At 40.8% G+C, this 11,315-nt stretch overlaps 1 protein-coding gene across 1 annotated transcript in view; it reads right to left on the bottom strand.

Moving 5' to 3' along the window:
• Nucleotides 1-554: 554 nt before the first annotated feature.
• Nucleotides 555-11,315, bottom strand: part of LOC119775039 (disintegrin and metalloproteinase domain-containing protein 10-like) — a 30,018-nt gene continuing 19,257 nt past the window's right edge. The window contains exons 9-16 of the mRNA XM_038272900.1: nucleotides 10,774-10,937; nucleotides 10,504-10,687; nucleotides 8,166-8,316; nucleotides 7,899-8,082; nucleotides 7,711-7,819; nucleotides 3,089-3,309; nucleotides 2,871-2,997; nucleotides 555-1,824 (exon numbers count right to left, since the gene is read on the bottom strand). Coding sequence (XP_038128828.1) covers nucleotides 1,643-1,824; nucleotides 2,871-2,997; nucleotides 3,089-3,309; nucleotides 7,711-7,819; nucleotides 7,899-8,082; nucleotides 8,166-8,316; nucleotides 10,504-10,687; nucleotides 10,774-10,937 — 1,322 coding nt within the window. The 3' untranslated portion in view covers nucleotides 555-1,642. The remainder of the gene's footprint in view (nucleotides 1,825-2,870; nucleotides 2,998-3,088; nucleotides 3,310-7,710; nucleotides 7,820-7,898; nucleotides 8,083-8,165; nucleotides 8,317-10,503; nucleotides 10,688-10,773; nucleotides 10,938-11,315) is intronic.

The raw sequence follows: 11,315 nt of genomic DNA, 5'->3' as shown, positions 1-11,315 counted from the left end.
TTAGTGTAGAGAAACGAAACAAGTGCAGATCGGTTATAATCCAGCGGATCCTAACAGGAGTGGAAGATATTTGCAGACGTAATAAATCCAACTGCAGAAGCACGTTTCTGTGTGGGAGCCGAAGATAACATCTGTTAGTGAAAAAACTGAATTTTTCCTCAATTTAAAAAACTAAAAAATACTTACGCCTTCTCTCTAGCCATACGAGTTTACATCATCAGGTAGTTCTTGCTTTCTAATAAATAAAATTCCTAAAATGTTTCCTTTGCAAACAGCTGAAAACAGAAACCAATCAGATTTCTTTCCTGCAGCAAACCGTCCAGATCCAGATAGATTCCTTTAGCGGCTCTCGACGACGGCGTTGATGTAAACATCAGGAACAACTTGGCTCTTTACGGGATCTGATCCTCGGAACGAGAACAGGAAATAGCTGCAGGACTTTTCCTGCAGGTTAATAAAAAACGCACTGAAGAAAAACAACAGCAGCCGTCGAGTGAAATACAGATATTACAGACCTTCGTCAATCCAACGTCACACGTAATGAAAGTGTCTGCATGCCCACATTGAACAGATCTTAAGATTCACTATCTGAAGAATAATAGGATGATTTCATCTTACATTTTTTTTTTTTTTTGTAATTTTTAAGATTTATTTCCACACTCATGTAAACTAACTCTGTAACACGACTCATTTCTAGACTCCTAGCCTTCCTTATTGAACATGATCAGCTTCATTCTTCGAGAACAAAAATACTAACGTGATCCTTCCTTTCTGTTCCCGGGACGCTACATCTCCTCACGCAGCGAAATGTTAGCAAGACCGAAATACAGAAAAAAAAAAAAACAGGGAGATGATGCCCTTAGTGTTCATAATCTTAGAATCAAGTAAAAGTGAATGTGATCCGACAGACGGCGACACAAGAGCGTCAAATCCTTAATGTTCCTTCATTTATGTGTTAATAATCCTGAGAGCACTAACCGAAAAGAAAAAGAGAGAAAAAAAAAGTGAAGAATTACACATTTACAGTAGAAGAAATAGTTTGTTTTCACTTATGATACACTAATTATTTACAGTCACATGCAGAAAGATGTCTGCATGAGGAGACCGGAGCCTCTCTTGCTGATCGACGCGTGTAAAAATCAGAAGAAAAAAAACACATCTGGGCGTCTCATTTCCGGCTAGGATGGTGAGGAGAGAAACAAAAGAAGAAGAAGAAGCGGAGAAGGATTCACCAGCAGCCACGGCTAGTCAATCCAAGAAGACGTTGCAACCGAACGAAAAAACACATCACAGGATGCACTGACGCCACGCGGGTTTAACTCCTCGGCACGCCGAAGAAAAAGGGAGAAAAAAAAGAAAGGAGGAAAAAGCAAGATGGAGGAGTGATGCTTAATCGCACTGCGCTGGAGGCGGCTGAAGGTCCAGTCCACGCCACAAACAGCCGCTTGAGTTATTAGACAATGTTTACTCTCGTTCCGCGTCAGCGGCTTGTCTGCAGGTTGGAGGAAATGACGACGATAAACAACCATGTCAGGCTTTTTCTTTGGATGGAGTGACGCTTTTGTTTCCCACTGTAGGCACGAGGAGGAGCCAAGGCATTGGGGGGGTTAGCAGAAGAGAGGTGGGGGGGGCCGAGGGGTTCTCAGCGTCTCATCTGGCCCATCTGATAGTTCTCTCTGGGCTGGCGGTGGTGCCTCTGGGGCTGCGGCTGCCGCTGCGGCTGTCCGCGGGCTTGCCGCTGGCCGCCATGGGCGTGAGGGTGCTGGGACTGGTGCTGCACCTGAGAGCTGGCGTGCTGCTGCGCCCGTCGCCGTTTCAGAGTGCCTGGGATGAGACGCAATTTCAGATTAACTCCTTTTAATCCCATTAGAAGAAGAAATTTGTCTTTGAAATAACTGGTTTAAAAAGTTTCATACCTTCTTTTTTACATTTTGTCACATTATATATTTCTGTGTATGTAGAGAGCTTTATATAATAAAACAAAACAGCCTGACTCGTAATTATTAGGGATGCACGATATAATCGGCCCCCCTATTAAAACTGAAAATCGGACATCGGCCACCCCACCGATATTTAACCCGATATTTGATCAGCTTCTGAGTTTCTAAAGTCTAAAAAAAAAATACTACTTCTTCTTCTTCCTCAAAAACTTCTTTTTTACAGACTTAAAAACTTCTAAAGACGAGGAAAAAAATATTGATACATTAAAATATCACAATATCTTCATATGCTGATATATTGCCATTTAAAAACACCATATCAATCTCTTTTACTAATGAAATATTGCTATATGTCATCGTTATGCTACGAAATCCCCCGAAAATTCACCAAATGTTGCCATATTTTTATATGTTGATATATTGACGCGGTATCGATCTATTTTACTAACAAAATCTCACAAGAATTTGCAAAATATCACGAGAGTTTGTAACAGAACGATGAAATTTCACGAGATTTTGAAAGTAAAATAGATCGATACCGCGTTTTTAAAAATCTATTTGATATCAGCATATGAAAATATATTTGAGTATATTATTTTTCAAAGTGTCAGAAATGGATAACAAAACTGCTATTTTCAATGACTACTTATTTTTGTCCAGCTTTAACATCGGTATCGATATCGGTTATCGGCTACATGAGTTTTAAAATATCGGCATATCGGCCAAAATCCCAATATCGTGCATCCCTAGTAATTAGGAAGGAAAATTTACAGATAAAAATAAAGAAGTGTGTAGATATGATAAAAGATGGATTCATATTTTATGAGGTAAAGGTTTGTAGCGGCTCTATTTACTTAATCTGCACTCCTGCCTAAAGCAAACAGAAACATGAGCAACACATCCTGTTGGCCTGCGTGTTCCTGCACCCACCTGGCAGCGGTTTGGGGGGAGGCAGCTTGGGGTTACTGCTGGGTGTGTGAACACTGCAGATCTTAATGAAACCAGCCATGAGCATGATGAGGGCGATGCCCATCAACAGCACAGCCCACCAGTGAGCCTAGAGCAGGAATCCACAAACAAAGACTTTTAATCCTCAGAAACTCACTAAGACCAACTTTCCAGCTATATAGCAGAGATTTTAAACGTACCACAATCCACTCTGCGATGTTCTCGTAGAGTTCTGGGTTAAAGATGGCCTTCTTTAGTCGGGCGAGCGGCCCGTCTGCGTCCACCAGCCGGCACTTCATGAACACGTCGCAGTAACCCCGGAAGTCGTTGCAAGGCGAGCCTGCGGGCAGAGTGGTCACCTTCTTGTTGAAGAAGCGAGCCAGCCGTTCGGATCCGGTGCTGCTGCACGTGTTTGGGTTCACTGTGGAAACAGGATGGTCATTTTCCCAGAGTTTACATTTTTTATTTGTTTTACTTTAATAAGCATTCCTGCAAATGCACCAGAATTAGCCAAAAGGCTGTTTTTCCTCTGTTGTCCCTGGACAGATCTTAAAATTGTTAAAATTGTGTTGTGAATTGGCGCTATATAAATAAACTGAAATGATAGAATTTACCTAAAAACACAACAGTAAGAATTTTACAGTAAAAAATATAAATATAAAAAGAGATAAAAACAGCTATAATTCTTCAAAACTTGTTCATAAATACAGAAGTAATGTTTGCTAGACTACAGATATTTAAAGATTGCATTTTATGTTAGTAAAGAAGAACATTCAAATCAAAATAATTACACACACTCACCTATCATATCTATCTCTCTATATCTAGAGATCTCTCTATCTCTCTACAGGTGCTGGTCATAAAATTAGAATATCATGAAAAAGTAGATTGATTTCAGTAATTCCATTTAAAAAGTGAAACTTGTATATTATATTCATACATTACATACAAACTCATATATTTCAGATGTTTATTTTGTTTAATTTTGATGATTACAAATGACAACAAATGAAAATCTCAAATTCATCATATCAGAAAATTAGAATATTACTGAAGACCAATAAAAACAAAGGATTTATAGAAATGTTGGCCAACTGAAAAGTATGAACATGAAAAGTATGAGCATGTACAGCACTCAGTATTTAGTTGGGCCTCCTTTGGCCTGTATTACTGCAGCAATGCGGCGTGGCATGGAGTCGATCAGTCTGTGGCACTGCTCAGGTGTTATGATAGCCCAGGTTGCTCTAATAGTGGCTTTTAGCTCTTCTGAATTGTTGGGTCTGGTGTATTGCATCTTCTTCTTCACAATACCCCATAGATTTTCTATGGGGTTAAGGTCAGGAGAGTTTGCTGGCCAATTAAGAACAGGGATACCATGGTCCTTCAACCAGGTACTGGTAGCTTTGGCACTGTGTGCAGGTGCCAAGTCCTGTTGGAAAATGAAATCTGCATCTCCAAAAAGTTGGTCAGCTGCAGGAAGCATGAAGTGCTCTAAAACTTCCTGGTATGTGGCTGCGTTGACCCTGGACCTCAGAAAACACAATGGACCAACACCAGCAGATGACATGGCACCCCAAACCATCACTGACTGTGGAAACTTTACACTGGACTTCAAGCAACGTGGATGAAGTGCCTCTCTTCTTTTCCTCCAGACTCTGGGACCTTGATTTCCAAAGGAAATGCAAAATTTACTTTCATCAGAGAACATGACTTTGGACCACTCACCAGCAGTCCAGTCCTGTTTCTCTTTAGCCCAGGCAAGATGCTTCTGACGCTGTCTGTGGTTCAAGAGTGGCTTGACACAAGGAATGCGACAGCAGAAACCCATGTCTTTCATACGTCTGTGTGTGGTGGTTCTTGAAGCACTCACTCCAGCTGCAGTCCACTCTTTGTGAATCTCCCCCACATTTTTGAAGGGGTTTTGTTTCACAATCCTCTCCAGGGTGCGGTTATCTCTCTTGCTTGTACACTTTTTTCGACCACATCTTTTCCTTCCCTTCGCCTCTCTATTAATGTGCTTGGACACTGAGCTCTGTGAACAGCCAGCCTCTTTAGCGATGACCTTTTGTGTCTTGCCCTCCTTGTGCAAGGTGTCGATGGTCGTCTTTTGGACAACTGTCAAGTCAGCAGTCTTCCCCATGATTGTGTAGCCTATAGAACTAGACTGAAAGACCATTTAAAGGCTTTTGCAGGTGGTTTGAGTTAATTAGCTGATTAGAGTGTGGCACCAGGGGCCATCAATTTTGAACCTTTTCACAATATTCTAATTTTCTGATATGATGAATTTGAGATTTTCATTTGTTGTCATTTGTAATCATCAAAATTAAACAAAATAAACATCTGAAATATATGAGTTTGTATGTAATGTATGAATATAATATACAAGTTTCACTTTTTAAATGGAATTACTGAAATCAATCTACTTTTTCATGATATTCTAATTTTATGACCAGCACCTGTATATCTAGAGATATCTCTATCTCTCTATATCTAGAGATATCTCTCTCTCTATATCTAGAGATATCTCTCTCTCTATATCTAGAGATATCTATCTCTCTATATCTAGAGATATCTCTCTCTGTATCTAGAGATATCTCTCTCTCTATATCTAGAGATATCTCTCTCTCTATATCTAGAGATATCTCTCTCTCTATATCTAGAGATATCTATCTCTCTATATCTAGAGATATCTATCTCTCTATATCTAGAGATATCTCTCTCTCTATATCTAGAGATATCTCTCTCTCTATATCTAGAGATATCTCTCTCTCTATATCTAGAGATATCTATCTCTCTATATCTAGAGATATCTATCTCTCTATCTAGAGATATCTCTCTGTATCTAGAGATATCTCTCTCTCTATATCTAGAGATATCTATCTCTCTATATCTAGAGATATCTCTCTCTCTATATCTAGAGATATCTCTCTCTCTATATCTAGAGATATCTCTCTCTCTATATCTAGAGATATCTCTCTCTCTATATCTAGAGATATCTCTCTCTCTATATCTAGAGATATCTATCTCTCTATATCTAGAGATATCTATCTCTCTGTATCTAGAGATATCTATCTCTCTGTATCTAGAGATATCTCTCTCTCTATATCTAGAGATATCTCTCTCTCTATATCTAGAGATATCTCTCTCTCTATATCTAGAGATATCTATCTCTCTATATCTAGAGATATCTATCTCTCTATATCTAGAGATATCTATCTCTCTATATCTAGAGATATCTATCTCTCTATCTAGAGATATCTATCTCTCTATATCTAGAGATATCTATCTCTCTATCTAGAGATATCTATCTCTCTATATCTAGAGATATCTCTCTCTCTATATCTAGAGATATCTATCTCTCTATATCTAGAGATATCTATCTCTCTATATCTAGAGATATCTATCTCTCTATATCTAGAGATATCTATCTCTCTATATCTAGAGATATCTCTCTCTCTCTCTCTATGGTTTGTTAATGGAGAACATTCAGCTGATGCTGACCAGGGTTTATACAGGAATGAGTAACTCTAATTTAATGCTTTTTAATGCTCTTAGAAATAAATTAAATGCCATCAACAAGAACGCATGACTCTCATATATACAGAAATAAAAACTCGGCAAAATCCTTTAACATCTTCACCGTCGACAGGCTGCAGCCATGTCCCAAATTCCTCATTTTCCAGCCACTTTTGTTTAAATTTGCATTTTCCAAAACCAGACATCCTAAGTTCCTAAGTTTGTTTTGGACTCCTGACTGTCAGAGAGGAAACCAAAAATTATTGGCTTATTCTTTAGACTGAACCAATCATCGCGCTCTCTGACAACCAGTCGCCTGGAATGCTTTGGACGGATAAGGGCATCGCTGTGGACGGATACTCTGCACGGGTTTCATAAGCAACGTCCTCCCCCACCCCCCTCTCGCTTATTGTGCCTTTGCAATCGTAGTAGTTCTAATCCGCACATGGTGCACGTATTATTTATTGCCTGTACGCCGGAGCTCGCATTAAAAAAACACCACCTTATTGGAGAATTATCCTGCCATAATGCAAGAGCACATAATTTCAATTTGAGAAAAGAATTTCATCTTCTTGCACTCAAAACTTATAATGCTCACACTCAAAACATGCGCTCTCTCTCAAATATTTTCTCTTCTCTCTCAAATTTTTGTTTCTTCTCTCAGATTTAATGCTTCTTGCACAGATATTTTCTCCTCTCGCTTGCCTCTTTCTCTTCGCGCACAAACCGCGCTCTGTTCGAGTCTCAGATACGCTCGCAAACCCGTAGGCCTTTTTTTTGCTCTCTCTCAGATTGGATCGGATCGTCGCCTAGCAACCTTTCCAGCCAATAGAACGACAGCCTCGGAAAGGGTGCGCTTGTCTAACTCTACTGAGTGTGCCTGTGATAAACCTTACAGACAATAAATTGCCTTTATCCTTTGCAGGATAATTCTCCCATACCACCTCACATAGTCTGAAATCCGAGATAATTTATCCGAATTGCAGGATCCGTGAACAACTATCGACATCAGGGAGACTCCCGGTTTTCCAAACATACGGCTTTAAGATCAACTGTAAGGAGTTCTGTGCAAACAGTTCTATCTGATATATCTAACCAAATTGTTTTTGTAAACATTTTTTTCCTAATAAAGCATTTTAAATGCCACTATAATCCCATTTAATGAATTTTAATGCCAATTAAGGCCTCAATTAAAAAAATAATACTTTAATGACTTAATAATTTTTAATGACCCACAGAAATCCTGTAAAATAAATAAAGAAGCGATGAATCAGATGAATGTTGGCGAACAGGTGGATGGACTTACTCTTCTCCATGCAGCACACGTGGCAAAGCTCCGTCTCATCCTTCCCTTCTTGGCTGGCACAGGTGCACGCCTCGAGCCCGTACTTCTCACAGATGGAGCCGGAGCAGCCCTGCGTAGGAGGAGCACGAGGACAGGCGGCGTTAGCGTTGCTATAACGACAGCCCGGTGTGAAACCATCAGCTGCTCACCCCATTGAGGCAGACTTGAGTTTCTCCATGGCAGGCAGTGAAGTTGGCCTTTGGCTCTGAGGTGGGGCACTGAGCGCCTGTGCCGCTGCACATGCCCTGGTGGGCACACTCCGACTCCTCCCTGCACTTCTCGTTGCGACCTTTGTAGGTGCACTCCCGCGTGCAGCATGGACCCTGACTCGGGCTGGGGAGAAACGAACCACGAGTCAAAAAAGTGTGAGCTATGAAAGAAAAGGAATAAATAACCAACCCAGCAGCGACATCTACCTGCAGACTTTGTTGGGCTTTAATTTACACTTGTCTTTGTCGGGCTGGTTTGCATCGTAGCAGCACTGGTCTCTGCACTGGTCACTGTAGCCACAATCACACTCCTCTCCAGGTTCTACCAGGCCATTACCACAGATGGGCTGACCCGATTCTAAGAATAAAAATAAAGCACAAGGAAGTAAAGGGAGGAAGCATGTCGACCAACAAGCTTCTGGTTCAAACTGGACCGAATAACTGAACTCAGACTCAGACAGGGTTAAGGTCAAGGCTTTGCTGCTAGAGTTCCCAAAACTTGCCTTGTGTTTTGGTTCAATGTTCAAAAATCCAGGTTTTAAGTTTAGTCTAGATGTTTATTAAAAGAGCAGCAACCAGCCAGACTGTAGCCTCCTATGAGCTGGAAACCTAATCAACTTCCAGAGCCAATTGGCCACAGTAGAGCAGGTTTTACGTTAGCTTTGACATTTAAGCACGGTGGTGACAGAATCATACTGAGGCTGTTTCTCAATCGGTGTACTGGTGCGTTCTCGTGAAACGTCTTCAGCTTCAGCCCTAGTAATGCAAGCAGACAGCGAATGGACAAAGATGTTGTTCTGGCCCCTCCCTCTTTACCCAGCATGCATCAGAGCAGACTTGCAGCATGCACTGCGGCAGCAGCAGCTTCCAGGTTAGCGCTCAAAGAGCTCAGAGTTTTAAGTTAAAAGTTGTTTTTTCTGTTGCCGTTCAATAAAAGTACGTTTTAAGGTAATTTTTGTGCGAGAATATTATACTTTAAGCTAGCCTCCTGCATGATGTCTGGGATAATGTCTGAGGTGGGCCAGGCGTTGTGGACGGCATTACAGCCAGAGTTCCTGCCATTAGGTAACCTGACTCCGCCAGATGGATTTGCTCCGCATATCCATCTGGAAGGGACGAAAATACTGGTTAGCTGATTGGCCTATGTTGGTGATAGACGGGCCAAATAAACCAATCAGATCAACGAACCATATGACGTGCTAACAGAGCGACGACGAAGAGGAGCCAATTGATAGATCAAACTCTTGCTGAAACCAGTCGGGAGAAGAGCAAAAACATCTTTTCCTCTGAGAAAAGCCTCCAGAGCAGTGTTTTGCTCTTCTTTCAGTGAAGAAATACTCTGTAATTCCGATAAAACTTGCTCGATAGCCACGCTAACGCTAGTTTCATCGGCTGAAGCCGCCATGTTCTTTAGACTGAACTGTCGCGCTTCTCGTTGCGTCGCACCTCAACCCGCCTCAAAGCCAACGCTGATTGGACGTTCGTTTGGTGAACGGCTCCAAATTTTCTTTAACGGAGAGTCTCCAGACTGATCTGCGAGTGAAACCTTGAAAGCTCGCGAGATCACGATGGTCTCACGAGGCTAGCCATTAGGTACCACATGCATGTACCATATGCATAGTGTAGCGCGGATGTAGAATTGACCAATCAGAGGCCTCCTGTCTCTCCTTCCTCCTCTGCGGCGATGTCTGCATTAGGGTTGTCAAAAGTATCGATACTCAAAAAAGTATCGATACTGGAACGTTGTATCGGGATACAATACTCGTTTTTAAAAGTATCGATACAGTTCTACCACCAGTGGCACCTAAGCAGTCATTCATCTAAAGTGCAGAATAGAGGACAATTCTGTGCACTTTTCGGTTTCAGACTTTTTTCTGTAACAGCTCCTGAGAATTATTTTTGTTTCTTAACCGATTTGGCTAGCGTCATTGTTATGTGTGCAAAGCATAGCCAAGGAAGGAACACTTCATTTTAATTTTATACGTTTTTTTTTTATCAAGCTTGCTTAATATTGTGCACAGCATACAACCTTTATTGTATTTATTTATTGTATTTTATTTATTAATGAAAATATTTCTGTAGAATTTTGGAGTCTTTGTTTTTATCCTTGTGGTATCGAAAATGGTATTGAGTATCGAATATTTTCCATAGTATCGGTATCGAGTTTAAAAGTTTAGTATCGTGACAACCCTAGTCTGCAGTCACCTACAACTTTTCCAGGCTTAATGCCTCAATATGTTGAAAATAAAGGCATCATTTTTTACTTCTTTTGAGTAGGTAAGAATTTTAAGGCTATGCTAAATGTGCTATCAGTACACAAATTAAAAGGAAAATAATTAAAGCAGTAGTTCAGCCTGCCAAATGTTGTCAGATAAAAACAGTATTTCAAAGCCTAAATAAGGAAGTGGCAGCATGTTATTCACTGATTCGGACTCCTGGTTGACTCAACTCTCCACTGCAGGAACGAAGGTCAAAAAGAGGGATTTCCTCATTTAATGTAATATTCCTTAAACAAGAAAAGTGGCTAAAAAGCTGCGCTACCCACCAACAAAACAGTTCCCTCTCTTCTTCTCCAGAACCTGGCTGATGTTGCGAATGCTGCAGATGGAGAACTTATTATTGTTGTACTTGTCTCCCGACGTGGCCCTCGCATACATGATATAATTGCCCTTCTCCTTCTTGTCTTGGCTTTTGGATTCCCCCGGGGTGCACTCGGATCCAGAGTCATGCTAAGAATTAGTAGAAAACGGAGGTTAGAAGAGGATGAGATAAAGGTGTACACCCCCATCATATTCGCCACATCTCAGTTGCTTACAGGGGAGCCAAAGTTGTGTCCCACTTCATGTGCGAAGGTGATATGAGAGACTTTTGGAGGTACGTGGGACGCGTAGTTCTGAACAGTGATTATACCGGTGTTGAGAGACTTCCTCTTCCCATCAGAGTACAGCTTGCTTTTTTCACAGATCCCCCCTGAGCTGCCTGGAACAGAGCAGAACACACAGGGAGGGCTTCAAAAGGAAGTGTTCACATTAAAAAGGTCCAGAATGGGTCATTCTAGAAGTTGGACGACTATAACATCCAGTCTATAAAACAGCTTCTTAGAAAAGAACAAAAAACTACAAAAAACTTGTTAATATAGTCATCATGATTCATTTAAATTTTAACGGTTGCAGTAAATAAATAAAGTTTTTGAAATAAAATTCAAATAAGCGTAGAAGTCCAACTCATAAGGTGAATGTTTGGGAATTTTAACATGTGCAAGTGTTCATTTTTGAGACTGCAGTCAAAACAGAGAGCAGCCCTCTACTTGGCCACACTGTGGATCTATGTTTCTTATACCTCATCCAAAATACTTAT

The sequence above is a fragment of the Cyprinodon tularosa genome, unplaced genomic scaffold (genome assembly GCF_016077235.1).
Source record: "Cyprinodon tularosa strain WSP-4 unplaced genomic scaffold, ASM1607723v1 ctg847, whole genome shotgun sequence".
Taxonomy (NCBI): Eukaryota; Metazoa; Chordata; class Actinopteri; order Cyprinodontiformes; family Cyprinodontidae; genus Cyprinodon; species Cyprinodon tularosa.
This window is presented reverse-complemented; position numbering and strand designations above follow the sequence as displayed.